The 18,682-nt window shown below is 34.3% G+C and overlaps 3 protein-coding genes across 3 annotated transcripts; 2 read left to right on the plus strand and 1 right to left on the minus strand.

Moving 5' to 3' along the window:
• Positions 1 to 8,444: 8,444 nt before the first annotated feature.
• On the plus strand, positions 8,445 to 9,883 carry LOC149202420 (uncharacterized). Its single transcript, XM_089399981.1, has 2 exons — positions 8,445 to 8,650; positions 8,759 to 9,883. The coding sequence occupies exons 1-2, from the start codon at positions 8,464 to 8,466 to the stop codon at positions 9,643 to 9,645; spliced, it is 1,074 nt and encodes a 357-aa protein (XP_089256107.1). The 5' UTR covers positions 8,445 to 8,463; the 3' UTR covers positions 9,646 to 9,883.
• Positions 9,884 to 12,349: 2,466 nt separating this feature from the next.
• Positions 12,350 to 18,682, plus strand: LOC149202421 (uncharacterized). Its single transcript, XM_089403171.1, has 2 exons — positions 12,350 to 12,593; positions 17,500 to 18,682. Exon 2 carries the CDS (start codon positions 17,643 to 17,645, stop codon positions 18,366 to 18,368), a length of 726 nt encoding a protein of 241 aa, XP_089259297.1. The 5' UTR covers positions 12,350 to 12,593; positions 17,500 to 17,642; the 3' UTR covers positions 18,369 to 18,682.
• LOC149202422 (uncharacterized) lies at positions 13,109 to 13,905 on the minus strand. Its single transcript, XM_089401584.1, has 2 exons — positions 13,902 to 13,905; positions 13,109 to 13,656 (listed from the first exon to the last, which is right to left on the minus strand). The coding sequence occupies exons 1-2, from the start codon at positions 13,903 to 13,905 to the stop codon at positions 13,109 to 13,111; spliced, it is 552 nt and encodes a 183-aa protein (XP_089257710.1).

Genomic DNA, 18,682 nt, shown 5'->3' on the forward strand with positions numbered 1-18,682 from the left:
AAGAATTCATTTGCTTGTTTCTAGAGCAATGAGGTTTTGGAATATCTATTTCAAGATTAGATGACATCAATATCGTTATGGGCCTCATAAAATGTTGACATATTCTACATGTTGGACTACATTTGTGATCCAATATATGGTAGAAATAGAGTAGAAATAATTTCAATTGTTCAAGGTTTTAGACTCCTTGAAGCCATGGAAATGAATGCAAGTGAGATTGAAATGGAGGGAGGATATAGTGTCACATGGGAACATATTCAACTAAAATGCTAAATTTTCTTCAAGATTGAAAACAACTAATAACTCCATGTTCTACTGTTTGAGGTGAAATTTTAGGCTACCATATTTGGGGTTGGCATTTTTGGACCTATGTGAATGTAGGTAGAGAATATGTTTTGGGTCTTAATGGAGGAATCAACAGTGTTCATCCAAATTTCAAATGCCATTTAAATGGCTTTAATTTCCATGTAAGATGAGAAAACCCTTTTCAGAAGAAATGGAGGCACTAAAAAGGTAGGTTTCCTTCACACATTTATAATTTATGGCCTTAGTTTTTGTACATAATAACATCAATTAGAAGTCAATTTATGTTTACTTTGTAGTTCATAAAATGGAGTCCTTGTAAGAAAAGTCATTGCAAGATGCCACTTATTGTTGCAAATGTCATTTTAGGTGTATACTCATCTGACTTCTAAAATTTCAACCAAATTGACATAGCTAATGAGATATTACAAGAGATATTCCATTCTCATGGGTTGTGAGTGGAATGGTGATCAATTTTCAACACTGTAAATAATTGTCAGTTTATAGAGGTTTCCAATTTGACGATCCCAATAGTTGGTTCATGCAAGGAATTTGTAACTCTTAGCTTGACTGGAGTGAACAAGATAGAAAATTCATAAAATGATTGTGACTTGTGAGGTTGTTGTCAATTGCCATTTTACATTAAGCGCATTGATCAAGAAAACAAGTAGAAAGTTTTTGAAACTATAAGTATGCAATAGTTTTTATTGACGTGCATGGGGAATATAATTAATGCATTTATTAAATGTGATGAACAATGCATAGATGATAAATTGAAACAATGAAAATGGGCTTGGTGAGAGTGGTGTTTATTCAAACTATTTTTGTTACATACAAACAATTGGGAAATGCCGAGTTATATGGAAGGCTACATTTTCAAACGAATGGCAATTTTGTCTTATAATAAATATTGATTGTCATCTCATAGGAAATTAATGACTTCCTACACACTTAGGCTGCTAATGGCATTGCAATCATTTTTTCTTTTTGATATACTTTATCACCATGTTTTGTCATACCATGTGCTTAAATACATACATTTATTGAAGCTTTGTTTATACACAATAACAATAAATATTTCCACCTAGAATCGAACTATTACAAAAGCTTGCTACAAAATGTTAATTCACTATCACCATCTTGTTTAGTATGTTACTTCTATAGCCAGGGTTTTGCAAATCTATAGTAAGGAATTCAAATGCACCATCACTAAAATGCATTAATGGGTTGTGTTGTTCAGAAAAACTGAAACGTACATGTTTTTTCTTTTACTGTTGCAAAATTTGGATTTCATCTCACAACTTCAATTTTATAGATTATAATAGGATGTCATAATTTGAATACTAGACCTTGTGGTGTCCAGGTGGTATAAACTAATTCAAAAACCCTTTGAGGAAGGTGATGAACATGGCTTGAAATTAGTTCAAGCTAACTTGAGGCCCTTAACGTTGCGAAGGACAAAAGACAATACTACAAAGAGGGAAGGTATGAATGTAGAATTGGGCTTTCATATGGCTTTTGATGTCCAGTCCCTTTAACTGATTTCTAATATTTGTTCATGAATATTCAAAATTTCTTTTGAGGTTGATGTCCAGTCCTCTTCACAATTATGCATCTATTATGGAATTTCTTTTGAGGTTGTGCCAATTGTGAATGTCCTTTTCTTGTCATGAGTTGTTCTACTTTACAATTTCCTTTGTAAAATGATTTTTATTGTCCTTTGTAAAATGATTTTTATTGAAAACATTATGTTGAGCCCCAAAGATCAAGAGTTTTTTTAATTGTCTTATGAACAATTATATGTTGGAATTTGTTTTAATTTCTAAGTTATAGACACTGGGGTGATACACAACAGTTTTCTAATTCGAATAAGATGACATGGAATTTGTTCTAATTTCTACTTTATCAACAACTGGGGTGATACAATATCCATACCCTTTGAGTGATTTCAATGGGGCTTTCATCTCGCTTTTGATGTTCATCGCCTTTGAGTGATTTCTAATATTTGTTCATGAATATTTAGACCCATTCTTGTTCTTCCTCCTACTGATGTACAAGTGGATACACAACAACTACCCATTCTTGCACTGATAACAACTCAGGTGATACACAACATTGTTATAATTCAAGTAAGATTGCATGGAATTTGTTCTAATTGCTACTTTATCAACAACAAGGGTGATATACAACAGTCATTTGATATCCAATCCCTTTGAGTGATTTCAACTAGGGCTTCCATTTGGCTTTTGATGTCGAGTCCCTTTGAGTGATTTCTAATATTTGTTCATGAATATCTAGAACCATTCTTGTTCTTCATCCTTCTGATGTATAAGTGATTGAGTGTGAGTTTACTGAATTTGAGAACGAATTTTATACAACTTTGTATAGAATATCTAAAGCAAGAACTTATCTGATCAATGGAAAGGAAATATCATAATTGTTTTGATTCATTTTTTTGTTGTGATTTTGGTTTGACTTAAAAAATCTATGGTGTTTGGTTCTATTTATAGGTCCATTTTGATCAGTTTATTGAACAAGGAAAAGCTCTTCACAATTGTGCATCTATTATGGAATTTATTTTTAGGATGTGCCAATTGTGAATGTCCTTTTCTTGTCATGAGGTAAGTTCTACTTTAGAATGTCCTTTGTAAAATTATTTTTATTGAAAAACATTATGTTGAGCCCCAAAGATCAAGAGTTTTTTTCATTGTCTTATGAGCAGTTATATGTTGGAATTTGTTCTAATTCATAAGTTATCAATAGTTGGGGTGATACATAATGATAAGAACTAGGGTGATACACAACTATGTTCTAATTTGAATAAGATGGCATGGAATTCGTTCTAATCACTACTTTATCAACAACTAGGGTGATACACAATAGTCATCTGATATGTAGAAGCTGGCAAGGCGTTTTCTTCTAGGAAACCAAATGTGTGTTAATGGAGATTCTTGTTTTGTACCTTCAAAATCTTACATTGAAGAAGTGGTCAAAGAAATTTGTAACGATGAAAGAGGAGAGTACCCAATTTTTCTTGAATGAGTTGATGATGCAGTCATGGCTCCTTGTATACATCATATGTTTCATCAATGCCTACTAGCAAGCTGGTGTAGCTCTTTGGGTGGTGGTTGTATTGGTTGTGCTAATTCTAGTTAATTTTCTTTGTATGACTAGATTAAATTGTTTGTAGATTGTTGTTTATTATTAGCTTTTTGTGCAAGTCAAGCCACAAGGGTGTCATAATGAGCTAACTCCATTGAGTTATTTTTTTATTAAGTTAAAAATAGGGGCTTGCATGATTATAGATTTTACAAGGATTATGTCATTATGTGTCGAGCATTTTTTTAAAATCAATGCCTATATATACAATTGCAAGGACTACCATAACTCCTCACATAATTCTTCAAAGGGTGCTATCTCAAAGGAAGGGCACCTATCATGTAAGAGGTTGGTGGTTCGATTCCACTGTACCCTAACATGAATTATTCAATGATATTGTAGGTTTTTTGAATTGAATATTTTTATATTGATTTATTTTAATGGTGAGATATTTTTCTGGATTCATTGTTTTATATTTTCTCTAGAGAGACAATATATATGATTCCATAAAGACAATATGTCTTTAATTTCAACTATTGTCTTTGGAGAGACAAAAATGAAATTGTCTCATAAGAGACAATAATGCTTGTGTTATATATTGTCTTTATAGAGACAATTTTTTAAGACAATAATTTGAGACACCTGCTTAAAGACAATATTTAAGACAATACAAAAGTTTATTTTTGTCTCAAATTAAGAGAATTTACTCAAAAATTGTTTTAAAACTCCCCTTTGTGTTGTAGTGATTGCAATTGTATGTAGAAATCACAGCATAAAATTTGTGAGGAATTCCTTTAATAATATTGAGAATATATATATATATATATATATATATATATAGAAATAATTAAACATTATAACTTGCATTAGTAAATGATGAACTAATAGTGGTTAACATGCAAATTACTATCATCCTACTTACTACTAATAATAAAAATCAAGCACATGTAGTTTGTATTTTTTTCTAATTTTATTTTATTATTTTAGGCAATGGACTAGAATCAATGAGTTCATAAGAAAACATTTCAAATAAAGCTAGTGTTCTCAAATAAATTAAATGGATGGAAAACCATCAATCCATGATAAACATCAAAAGATTTGCCTCATGATACATCTCACATTAGAGATTTAAAAAAATCATTTAAATTAGCTAAATTATAACTTTCTTTTAAATTATTATTAATTATAAAAAGAATTAATATATAAGTTAAAAGATATACACATTTGAAAAGGCATGTAACAATATTCTCAACCATGGAGATTCACAACCACTTTACCATGAACATTCGATCATCAAATTGTCAAATTGGATTTGTTAATTAGTAACCATCAAATTAAATTTGTTATCACACTATAAGTCAATACTATACCATATACTAAAAAACCATAACTCATTTGGTAATTAAAATATTATATTACTTTCATTTAATTTTAAATATTTTTCTTTAAAAAAAATTAAATTGATTTTTTTAAATTAAATTGAAAACTAAAAAAACATATAAATATCAACTCGCTATTTTAACTATTATTAAAAATATTTCCGAAATATTAAATTATATTTATTAATGATTAAAATTCACAAATATTGAATTCTATTTATTAATTATTAAAATTACCAATATTCAATTATATTTATTAATTATTAAAAAAGATGATACTAATTTGGAGAATGGAATTCTTAGCCATGTGCATGGTGTGGCGAAATAGGGAGGACAAGGCATGACATCCAAAATGTTGGGATGGTGGAGTCGGCTAGTTGGTTTACTGGACGTTTCTACAATAGACAGTAAACCAACTAAGAAAACACAAGCCATTTGGTTCGCTGAAAGTGTAGGCAAACGTTTGGAGGGTGGTTGTAGCCGCTACAATATACAGTAAAATAACTAAGAAAACACAAGCCAAAATGCAAAAGATAAAGCTTCATCAAAGAACAAGTACCTAGGTCAATGTGAGATAAGCTGTTGTGATTTTAGGAGAAAAGCTGCAAAACAAAGCATAAGAAAAAATTTGGAGGATGGATGTTTCAGCTACAACACTATCTTAGAGATATTTATAAATCTATTTTAAAACTACATGGTGGGAGAAGATAGGTTGAAAACCCATATTTTCTTACCATATCATAAGTACAAATATAGATGTTCAAATAATCACCATTGTCTGTAGGTTCATATTATTTTTGGTCAATATCATCAACGAAGAAAAATGACTTGGTATGAAACTTCCATGGGAGTTTATAACTAAATTTAAGCTTGGAGGCTTTTTTACGGAGATATATAGCCTCAACACATTTTATATGGAATTAAAATTAATTAAGTAGAATTGTGTAGTCCTCAAATGGGTTTGAAGAAAGGGGTTTCGTTGTACTTAAACCAAGGTCATGCTCAATGGAGAATGGAGGTTTCAAGGATGCTAAGATATTTCATTTTTATCAAATAATATATTAACATGCGAATGGATGTTTCAAGGATGCTAAGATATTTCATTTTTATCAAATAATATATTAACATAACTTATTTCACAACGTATTCCCAATCCAATTTTTTCATGTCTAAACCCCCTTGTATCCATAAGAAGTCTTGAAGATGTACTAAGTTCATGTGTTTCCATTCATATCTACTTGAAAGTCATTGATAGAATGTCAAAGAAGTATTTCAACGTAATGGTTTTTATAAAAATGCATGGGAATACAAATATATTATGGCATACATATACCAAAAGTCCTATGTGTGCAAGTATTATCGTAGAATCTCTTCGTGGAAGATTGCAAATCTAAATTTATGCTTACGAGTATAGAGAAATGATATGGGGCCAATGAACGATATTAGGGGTCCACCATAGTTGTCTCATTTGTGGGTTAGAAGGTGGTGCATTTTCAAATAGAGCACGTTATTCCTGCCATATTTTATCCACTGCACTAAGTGTGAATAACAATGCGGGACACCCTAATTATGCGATCATTTTTGTTATTTCTTTTTGCTGAGAATTCTACCCCGTTAGGTCCCTCATAGATTTGTCTTAAATCACATAACATGTTATGAGTTTGTTGACAGATAAATTTTGGAGGTGCTATCAAAGAGCTTCAATAGTGGTTTGCATGTTATTTCCTTAGTTCTTGTTTATAAATACTACAACACCTAATGGTGCATAATGACGTAGTACATAGGAAGTAATTTAATATATCATAAAAAATGTTGCGTATTTGAGCAGGAATATTTGTAGGTATAGCAGGAACCACAACAATTGAGGCATGGTCAAGTTGGACATCCTTGTAGTACCTATCATGTTATATCTTGTAAAGAAGAGCATCCATGACATGATATTTGGTGACATAATAATGATAATATTTTCCCTATGTTTCATGCCTTCTAACAACGAAAATCTCTGAATCTTGAAGTTTGCATGAGAAGTCATTAGTGATTGTGTCAATGCTTTGTGGGAAACTAATAGTGTTTCCACTATATTTGTATTAGGCACTTCGAGCATGCTAACTTAAAATAGTGGGCTCAATCACGTGATGAGAAAATCTTCTATTTGGGTAAGAAATGACAAGAAAATGGGTTCTTCTCTGAGATCCATATTATTATATTTAGCGAAGAAGTGGCTATTTATTTTCATGCAACAGACCATCACAAGATATGGTTGTATAAATTCCAATGTAGGACTCTATACAAGTATTATAAGTATGTATTTTGGACGAGGAATCGATTCATGTGGAATGAAGTTGGCTACAATTAACTTTCTTGAACCCAAACATGCAAAGGTAATATTTATGTGGAATGAAGTTGGCTACAATTCACCTTCTTAAACCCAAGCCATAAAATGACGGTTTTCTTCATTCTTCAAACAAGTTGCAATGATCAATCAAGCACCTATATGTAAAAGGGCATCAAGAGACCTTGATTGTTCAAAATAGAAACTATAAATCAATCATAACGCAAGACATAATTAATGGCCTCCCAAGAGTGAAGGGAATGCATGATAGTTGGATTTGAAGTGATATTGGAGTGAATACTTTCCAACCTAACTATTTTCACATGTGCCTAACTTAGAGAATAGAATTTATAAAATGGTATGTTGGTGGTGCTTTGTTTTCCATCACTTAACTTAATGGTGTCTACACTCTTCTTTTCTTATTAGATTTTAAATTGAACAGTTCAACACTTTATGATTCCATCGACAGTTCAACACTTAAAAGGCCTCAATCATAGTCCCGACATTGTGAGTTACATAGTCCCGACATTGTGAGTTACAGGGTGATTTCCACGTCAAATACGGCCAACAAATTTCCCACCTGTCACCATTATGTGTTAAAATGATCAAACCGACATGAGAGTTGCAGAAACCGTTGGTTGCTTTACATTTAAAAATCCCCACCTGTCACCATTATGTGTTAAAATGATCAAACCGACATGAGAGTTGCAGAAACCGTTGGTTGCTTTACATTTAAAAATCCTAACCTGTACGTACGTTCCTTTGAATTTCTATTATTTTATATAAATTAAATTAATAATAAAACCATAAGTTACTTCCGTTAATGCTCCACTTCTTTTATATAACATAAATGAATAGCAAAACCATAAGTTGACTCTTCGAATTCCCAGTCCGAATTCTGAGTGATCTCGTCGTTCGCGGTACACCAAACCCATCTGCAATGGTGTTATACACCACGTATTTTGAAAAGGACAAGCCGTCAATCAGCAAAGGAGCAAATTTCGTACGCAATGAAGCTTTGGGCGGGCAACGTGGGAATAGAACTGTTATAAAGATCAGTTATAGTTTGGAATCATTGCAGGAAGATACGACGCGTAGTTTCAAACTTTCATGTCATTTTTCTGTGCTATGCACAAAACCATATAAAACTGGATGACTTTTGGCTGGGTTGGTAATCAACCAATAACTACAAAATTCGGTATGTCCTGCCCAACTACTCTGGGTGTTTATTTTACATGGACTGTTGAACGACCAAAATCGAATGCGGAGTCCAATATGCCACTATATATATAACGCGATCCTTCTGCAGAAACAACATAGCTAAACATATATTGAGTATCTTCGAGTATCATGGCGTCCATTGCAATTCCTGCAACATCAAGTACTGTTCTATATTTCCTCTTGAGCTACTTGGCTTTGGCTGGTGCGACTACTTTTGCAAGCGAAGGGAAGGCCTCATCGATCTTGGTTGTGGGCAAAGTGTTCTGTGATACATGCCTCGAGGACAGGCTTTCTGAAAATGGCTACGTTATATCCGGTACCATTTTTATGTCATTTTAATATTCATTTTCTTTCTTATAATAAATACATGACCCTAAATGTACTGATCTTGCATTGTTCCTTTCACCTTTTGATGAACGAACAGGTGCTTCGATAGCTGTGGAATGTGAACTCAACAGGAAGACTATGAACATATATTTTCACGGAGAGACAGACGAAAATGGAGAATTCAGGGTGGAGCTTCCCTCCAACATTTTTCAGTCTTCTAATCAATTGAATAATTGTTGGGTGCAGCCTCGCAACAGCCCTTACGACTCGTGCAACATTCCCAGAATATCTGCACCATCAAAGCTTAGTCTACAGTCGGCTTCCCATGGAGTTGTCACGTACAGTGCAGGCTCGTTTAGCTACCGCCATGAAACTGTGCCTCCATCCTGTTATTCGAAAGATTTGTTGGCAATGATCCGTGGTCGAGCAATGGCTGAGGATGTTGACCAGTCTTCGAAAGCAGTCCAACAGACGCCCACAATCCCTTCGTTGCCACCCGCTACCCTTCCCAGTGTTCCCCCTCTTCCCAAGTTCACTATTCCTCCACTGCCAAGTGTTGCTCCTCTCCCCAAAATCTCTCCGCTGCCTCCCCTCCCCAAAATGTCTCCATTGCCAGGTGGTCCTCCTCTCCCCAAAATCTCTCCGCTCCCTCAGTTCAGTGTACCTCCTCTCCCCAAAATGTCTCCATTGCCAGGTGCTCCTTCTCTACCTAAAATCTCTCCGCTCCCACAGTTGAGCGTACCTCCTCTACCCAAAACGTCTCCATTGGCAAGTGCACCCGCTCTCCCAAAAATCGCTCCGCTGCCTCAGCTGAGTGTACCTCCTCTCCCCAAAACTCCCCTACCTCAGTTGACTTTCCCTCCATTTCCAAAACCCAACATTCCAGGCTCTCCTCCTTTCCCACAGGTTCCTCAAATCCCACAAATCCCAAACTTCCAATTCCCGCCGGTCCCATTTCTCACGCCTCCACCTCCTGGTCACTAAAATAGCGCTTGATTTTCAGGTTTCCGCGGTATTCTTTGATCTATAGCTATTATTTGTATTGTCGGCCGGTGCTTATACATTCGTCGTCATTTGTTTATGTCATACCGCTGATAAAGGTCTGGTTTTAGGCGATTGTTGGCCTCTGACCTTTTCCAGATAGTAGTTTAATTTGCATTTGTAGGAGCGATCATTTTTATGTTTGGCAATAAAATGACGGTATAGCTTTGTTTTCTTGTAATGAAGGCTCATTTGTGGCGATGAATTCATGTTCGACGTGAATGTTATCAGAAATTGGTATTTATAGTGCTGCCTAATTATACCGAGAATCGTATCCAGAAGGATTAAAGACGTTTAATAGCAATTAAGCCACCAAAATTTTAAATTAAAATAAAAAATCTAAATCGTGTCATAAAAAAAAAAATGGAAGGAAGGCATCTTAAATATTCTTTCAATAATATGATTTAATATTTATAAGAAAATTTTACATTCATTTTTCGTAATTATATTTTCATGATGGATGAATGCAATCATGATGTAATATAGTCAGAAAAATATTAAAAAAGCCAGAAAAAAAAATAAATTGAGGAAGAGAAGAAGAAGAACCAAGAAAGGCTAAGTGAATCGGAGTGGAGATTCCGGTGACGGAATCCGGCGGAAGAAATTGAGGTTAAATCTTGATTTGTTGCAGTTAAAATGGTTTTTTAACTGCATATTTGGATTCAGCACCCTGGAAAACCCCTGGGACACTTTCATTGTGCAGAAACTAGCTATCAAACTTGCGATTCCAATAAATTCCTGCCGGATTTCGACCGGAAAAACCCGCCGGAAAGGCTTTCAAAAAGTCGCGTTATAGACAAATGCATAAGGAACGAGTATATAAGCCACGTACCTGTTAGTAGCATGGCGCCAAAATCATAATATTTTAAGATAAATAATAACTTATTATTAAGAACGATTCTTCATAAAAACCGTGCAGAAACTAAATATATGTTTTTAGAATATTGAAAATGGAGGCGGGGAATTGTGACTATAGTTAAAAAGTGACTTGAATCTTGGTAAAAAATTTCAATTTTTTTTATAAAAGCAGTATTTGAATCGTGTTTTTATGATGGAAAAGAATTTAGCACCATCAAAAACTTTTAAGACACTTAAAATTTTTAAGTTTAATAACTGTAACTTAGATTTACAAAAATCCTTGCCAATTTTTTTTTAAATATGACCAAAATTTCCATAACTTACCAAGCAAATCTTCAACCTCTTTAGACTACAACCCACTACGACCTGGATAATTACACTTTTCGGTTTAAATAAAAAACAATAAAAATTACATCTTGATGAAATTAAAGGCTCACAAAATCATTAACGATGATAAAATCATTTAACTTGAACATGATGGGTGGTATCAGCCATCAATCTCATGTTACTGTTGTGGTTTGGAAACAGCAACGCTCGTAAACATTATCAGATAGAAAGCAACTTACTCATTACTTAACTCTTCGTTGTTGAGTAAGAATAAAGGGATTAAGACATTTAATGTTAATAAAGGTGTAGGATGACATCCACGCTGACAGGGATGGTTTTTTTAAATATATTATTTTAGACTGGTTAGGTAATATATATAAATAATAATTTAATATTATTAATAAATGTTTTTTATTTATATAAGTAAATAAAGGTTAGTTTATAACAGTAAAAACACATTTAATGTTAATAAAGGTGTAGGATGACATCCACGCTGACAGGGATGGTTTTTTTAAATATATTATTTTAGACTGGTTAGGTAATATATATAAATAATAATTTAATATTATTAATAAATGTTTTTTATTTATATAAGTAAATAAAGGTTAGTTTATAACAGTTAGTTTTTAATTAAAAATAATAAATATTATTTTATTAATTAAATAATTAATTTTTAATTGTTAGTTTTTAATGGTTAATTCTGGACTGTGATGTATTTTTGTTATTTATTTTTTAAGATCAACTGATTTTTTTTACCTTTGTCTTGAAGATAAACCACATTAGCTTTTTTCACCTTTATCCTGACCATAAACCACATTAATTTTTTTCACCTTTATCCTGAAAATAAACCACATTAATTGGTTTGAATGGTCAACCAAATAATAATGATATGATTAATCCGAAAATAATTCTTATTTACAATATAGATCACAAAAGCCTAAAATCTAACATTTTAAATTTTAAATATTAAATTGAATATTTGAAAATTATTTTTATATTTTTAAATTAATTTATATATTAAAATTTTATTAAAAATATAAATTATTTAAATTTTTTTTTGTTAAAAACAAATCCAATTCTGAAAATTAATAATATTAATAGTAGTAAGAACTATAAACACTAGTAACATTAATGGTAGTAAGAACTATAAACACTAGTACAACTCAATACTCAACCTCTTTAAAAAACCTCCCGCGGGACTGTCATATCCCTCACGTAAACGTAATTAACTCAACGTGAAATAAGTTACGAATTAGTTTGTAACTAATTCTTGATAACTATTTATGGGGAACATGTTGGCAAATTATGGGGGAAACCTATTCGTCCTCCACGCCGGGGATAACTGATTCTTGAAACGGGATCTAGTGCCGGTGAGGCAAGGGCTAACCAGCCATATATTGAGTCATAAATGCCCTTGCCAGCTATGTATGTGGTGCAAACTGGGGATGTCATACATATCCATAGGCATCGGACTCCGGCGGCCACCTCGCGTTTCCGATGACCCACGCGGGACCCACCCCGTCTCGTTCAATAACATAATTCTGAGAACTATTTTCGCGCGCCACCATAACTCTGCAACCAGAACCCGTTTGCTCTGCAACCCAGTGCCCGCAGGACTGAATCGCTGCGCGCCACCGAAACTCTGCAACCAGAACCCGTTTGCTCTGCAACCCAGTGCCCGCCGGACTGAGCTCTGTTACCTCCTGGTAAATTCCTGCACCGTCTCTGCAAATGACAAATCGTGGTTTTAAACATTCATTTTGTTTTAAATCTGTTTTAAAGACTGCTAAAACCCTCGCATTCTCTCAACATTCTGTAATTATAAATCTCTGTGTTCGCTTAAGGAGTTCGATTCACATTTTGATATTAACCAAGGGTATTGCATTTCATATTAACCAACGGTTTGGCTGGATTGATCGACTGTGTAGAAACCCATACACAATTATTGCTCTATTAATCTACAGGAAAATCTTCACATCGTGAATAGAAAATCGTTGAAACAAAAGGGTAATGAAAGCTCCGCTGCTATCGAGTAGTTTATGTGAATGATCCGCATTAAAATGGGTCACAAAACCATAGATTATAATCATGCAGAGCCAAACTTGTAGCTGAAGGAGATAAAGAATAAGAAGAATGGCCAAATCCTTCTAGTCTCAGATAAACTTGTAGTGTAAGATAACATATGCATTACATAGTAGCAGTAGCTGATTGTTACCTTTCATCAATTATGCATGCTTGGTTGCATAGGGTATCCCATCTGAGGCACACCTAAAGAAGAAATGGGAATTATATGCCCAGGCGAATGACCACCAATACCTTTCTGAGAATATGGACCTAGTGAATGGGGAGATAGCATCATATGGTTGCCCCCTGTTGGAGATCCCATAGAATTTACCATGGTTGCTCCTCCCAGTGATGACGGATACATCATATTTGAAGAGCGACTAACAGCAGAAGGATTATGAGAATTTGTAATAGTAGAAGATTGCTGCAGATGAGGCTGCTTCATTTCTGCCCCATTTACACTTGTTATATCATGTATGCTAGACCTTTTCTTCTCCTTGTTCCCAGAACTAAGCCTGAGGAAATACTTTTGGGCGTGGCTTGCAACTTGAGTAGGTGTCCGTGAGACCACAAAGTTTCTTGATATGCTTCTCCAATCACCTTTGCCATATTTATTCAATCCCATCAAGAAGAGTCTGCACCATACAAAGATGCAACAAATTAACTTCAATCCTTTTCTGCAGTACAAATCAAGATGTAACAATTCTTTTCTTTTTTTTTTGTATATAATCGTATAATTGCACCAAGAGAAGCAAGACACTCTACAGCCCAGGGTGGAGGAGATCTATGTCATGTCTAACACTAATAAAACCAAAAACAGAGATACCTATTTTTTTAATTACAATAATTTAAAAAAATTAGAAGTTTAAATTACAAAATAAATAAACAAAAAAAAACTGGCAAATATTTAATTTGCAATATTTAGACAACTACTAGAAACTAGCATAGACCCATCTGAACCTTGGGTCTATTAAGCATCAAGAGAGATAAAAAATGGAGAGGTGCAAACCCCAATATTTATTAAATAGTACATGGTGGTGCAAGAAGATTGAGATTTGTACGTCTGGTTTTTTAAATCCTTGCTGGGATTTCATAGGTTTGGGTTTAAGATGGATCTATTCTAGTTGTAGTTGGGGTTTAGTACAAGGAGGATGGAAATCAAAGGGATTAAAATTACTAGATAGCAAATGCTTTTTACAACTGACTATACATTTCAGTTGAATATGAAACTGTTTCTTTTCCGGTCCAAATGAGAGACACTAAAGAGTTTTTCCTGCACACTAAACCTATTTATATATTCAATAGCTCATCTGATCTGTCATGACGATAGAGGGAAGCATCAATATATATTCAATAACCCATCTGATCCGGTTATGATATTATAGGAAAGCTTCAACCTCAATCTGTAAACGATGAGTCAGGTTTGGTTTCCCAGTCTCCATACAGCAGTCAAGAGTTTGGGCTTTGTGGAGAATAAGACTTTTCAGACACAAAATAAGAATTATTAACAAAGGCAAATAATCCATTCTCATCTAGGATAATCCAAAACTCTCATGTAATGATTTAGCTAAAGCAAACTGCCTTCAAGGCACTTAATTACAATTTTGTACGATTGGTTGAGTATCCTGGTTTTTCATGTTGGTCTGGAAGTAAGAGGGACACTGTAAGCTGAAACCTCTCATATCAGAAGATAGGAAACCTTGTCCTTTCAAGAAATTATGAATATCTCATATCAGAAGATAGGAAACCTTGTCCATATTATGAATATCTCATATCAGAAGATAGGAAACCTTGTCCTTTCAAGAAATTATATTTCAAAAATTGCTTTAATAATCCCCAGATTTGACTCACAGGCTATGTATCTATGAAAGTGATTTTATTGTTCAAACTTTATTGGGCATTTTCCATCATTATCCAAAACAGAGCATAACCTTAAAGGTACATACATATAAGGAGGGAGTTAGAAAATCTTCATTTCTTTGGGTACCCCTAGTTCCTAGGGCTAAAAGAGAAGCTCCCCTAGTGGTGATTAAATTCACCCTGAAGACTGGGAAGACAAACTGAGGTGACAGTGGTTTGTCTTCCATGTTGCCTTTGATTTGTTCTAATAAAGACTTTGCTTATTGAGCATGACAAATCAAGCAGTAACTATGCTCATTAATGGATTTGATCCAAAAAAATTTAAACCTGCATAAGGAAAGGCTTCCCTTTATCCCTTTTCTCGTCTTGCTAATAACAGAGCATGGAAGCAGTGCTATTAGGGAAGCTAAAAGGAAAGGTATAATCACATGAAACAAAATTGGTGGGGCAGTTTCCTTAACACCCCTATTATTTGTAGATGATATTTGTTCTCTAATAGTTTGTTGAGGGAAGCAAGTAGACTATAGGAAATTCTAGATACCTATGGGGCTGCTACAAGCAAGGAGGTAAATGTGCAAAAATTTTCAATTTTGATTTAATGTTTTGGAGTAGGAAGTAAAGATTAGTCTATTGAGATTCTTTCCCTATAAGATGCCAAACTTTAATGTAAAATTCTGCTAAATCGTAAAGGGTATGGGAACAAGCACTAGGGTTGACTATTAGAAATAATTGAAGGCAAAATTATAATTGGTATAATAGCTGGTTGTCCATAGGGGGAAGGCTAATTTTAGTCAAGTTTGTTTTGGAGGCTATCCTGGTATTTTAGCAATCTTTGGTATTTATTCCAAAAGAAATCCTTGAGAAAATACAGAAACTATGTTTTAAATTTCTATGGTCTAGGAAGAAGGAAATTTGAGAGCATGCCATTGATAGTGTGACTAGTTATAACAAGGCCAAAGAAGGAGGGTGATTAGGGCTTAAAAAATATTCACTTTTTTGATGCATCATTGACAGCTAGAAGTTTGTGAAATGTCATGTCTAGAGAAGGTTTGTGGAGGCAAATTCTAGAACAAAGGTATATAATCCCAAGGTCTACGATAGATTGGATTATAAGTCGAAGAAAAGAAACAGTTTAAAGAATGGGCCCATCCATTCGAAAGCATTGGTTAAGACTTTTGATGTAATATGCAATCATTTGGCTTAGAAAGTTGGAAATGGTAAGCAAATTAAAGTTGCTGCAAACTCTAGAATGGGGTTATGGTGATGGGTTAAGTCTACTAGATGAATTCTTCTTCTACGGCAAAGGGGTATTTATACCCTAAAGCAAACTGCCTTCTAATTTATATGTAATCAAAATTGGCCAATCAGATCCGCGGATCAAGTTGGCCAATCAAATCCTTCTAGTCTCAGATCTGTGGATCAAGTTGGCCAATCAAAATTGCATGCAGTGAATATGATTTTGCAAACTTAGTAGAAAATCCATGACTCCTAATTCTTGTTGTGGCTGCCCTGGTTGAAGCTGTTGGTTCCAGCATGTGATAGTCGATGTTAATTTCAAGTATAAATGATAAATCAAACAGTAGTAAATGACATTTAATCAGGATTGTTCATGATGAGTTCAATCCTACGAGCAGGAGAAATTATTACAATCTTTATAGTTTAATCATTATTAAATAACTAACTAGCTGAACAAAGGACAGGAACTCTGTGAAGGGATTGGTGTATTGAAAGACAGTTTGAAGGAGAGATGAAGTTGAACAGTAAAAGTGCATCAATATCCTTATAAATTTCTATATACAAACTGTATGCTCTTTTCTATTTCACTGCAATAAATTAGAGGTTTCCATTAACTCTGAACTGGACTTTCATCTAGTCACTTTTGATTTAACTTATAGCGATTTTGGTTATGAGCACTTTTTGGATCACTATCCTTGAAATGATTTGAAAGACAGTTTGAAGGAGAGATGAAGCTGAACAGTAAAAGTGCATCAATATCCTTATAAATTTCTATATACAAACTGTATGCTCTTTTCTATTACACTGCAATAAATTAGAGGTTTCCATTAACATTTTTTAATAATAATAAGTTATGGCTACTTAATGCGGATCATTCACAAGGCTGTGTAAGCATTCTTGAATTATGAGACTAGTAACAGAAAAAGGAAAAATGGTTACTTCAAGTTAAACTGATATATGGATAACCACAATTACATACACAATATTAGCAAGTGGATGTGCAACACCAGCTTGTAGACACATGAAGCTACTCCCCAGGGACTTGTATAAATGATTATTTTTGGCCTCGACTGCTATATGATTTTTTTGGCCTGGACTCTTAGGAGTGAACATTCACCCTTGATTGTTTGTCCGAATCTACTAGAACTTAACATTTAGGCCCGCAAGTCACCAAACTAGTGCTCTGAGCATTGATCCCTGAGATTGTTTACTCTTATTTCATAAGATCACACTATTTACAATTGCTCAGATCCCTGAGATTGTTTACTCTGATTTCATAAGATCTACAGTACACTTGTTCCTTTTGGATAATGCTTGTATTTTGATTATTTATTTTTGGTTATAAATTTTGAGCTGACAAAGAGTATATATATATAATTGGCTCGTTTTGTTATATAAGGCCATGGCGGGTATGCGATTGCATAACAACGTGTTTTTTCTTTTTTGTTACAGCTGAAGCTCCTCCTGGTGCTTTGTTATTGCGTGAGGAGATCAAGGATCAACAGACCTTGGCTCAATCTACAGTTGCAACAGTTGCTTAATCTACAGGACTAGTATCTCTGTCTCAATCTACTGGGTTACCTGTTCCTCTATCTATGAGTTCACAGTCAGCCAACAATATAAATTTTCAAACGCCTTTGCAAGGAGTCAAACAGAGTGAGTTGAAATCAACTTCATCAATTGCTAAATCCAGTGAAGTCAATCTGGCAGGTGCAAAATTTACCTCAGATGTATCCCAGTCAAAATTGCTTGAGATTGTCTCCAGAAGTAACCGACTTATGCAATGGGCATCTGCCAAACCAGCTGAACATGTGCAACCTGTTTCAAGTGTCCAGACGACAACTTCTGGCAGCACTGGTTTTGATAGAAGGTTGGAAGGTAATTCCAATTGTGTGGCCAGGGAACCATATGGTGATACAAAACTATTAGGCATTTCTAGTAGTGTTCCTCAATTTATTCAACAGCAGGCACCCATGGACATGCCTCTGTATATGCGTTCACAGCTGAGCTGGATGCATCCTCAGAATCTGTCATCTCATGCCACTTCTCAGGGAGGTGTAAACTCGATGTTAGAATTGCCAAATTCAACCACACAGAGTCCTTTTAATTGCAGGCAGATACCAATGGGAGCTGATACATCCCAATCTCAAAAACAACTATGGAAGTCTTTACCTTCAAAACAGCCTTCTCAACAGACATCTGAATTTTCAAATTCGATTCCACCAGATTTGAATGTAGAAAAACAGTCTCCAAGGTCTCCAGTTAGGCAGTCTTCTGGAATGCTGGTTGATTCACAGCCTGATTTGGCCCTCCAGCTTTGATTTATTGAGCATTTAAAAGGTTGACAGGGAACATAATTCCTTTTAGAACCTGATTCAGTGAGAAATTATGTGTGAATCTCTTGGGACAGTTTTGAATAACTTGAACTTCTTAGTGGTTGGTGAAATTTGTTGGCTAGTTAGGGCATTGAAACTGGTTTCCTTCTATTTGTATGTTTAACTATGCTTGTGGTTCCTTCGCAGGCAAACCAACTTGGTCTTTGTAATATCAAAAGCTCTGCATTTTTGCGACCATTGAAACAGTTCTGTTAATATTATTAAGGGAAAAATTCATGAACTCTTTTAATTATTTCAAA

This window comes from Pinus tabuliformis, chromosome 2_1 (assembly GCF_031772625.1).
Source record: "Pinus tabuliformis cultivar Carrire ecotype Pingquan chromosome 2_1, CPIR1, whole genome shotgun sequence".
Taxonomy (NCBI): domain Eukaryota; kingdom Viridiplantae; phylum Streptophyta; class Pinopsida; order Pinales; family Pinaceae; genus Pinus; species Pinus tabuliformis.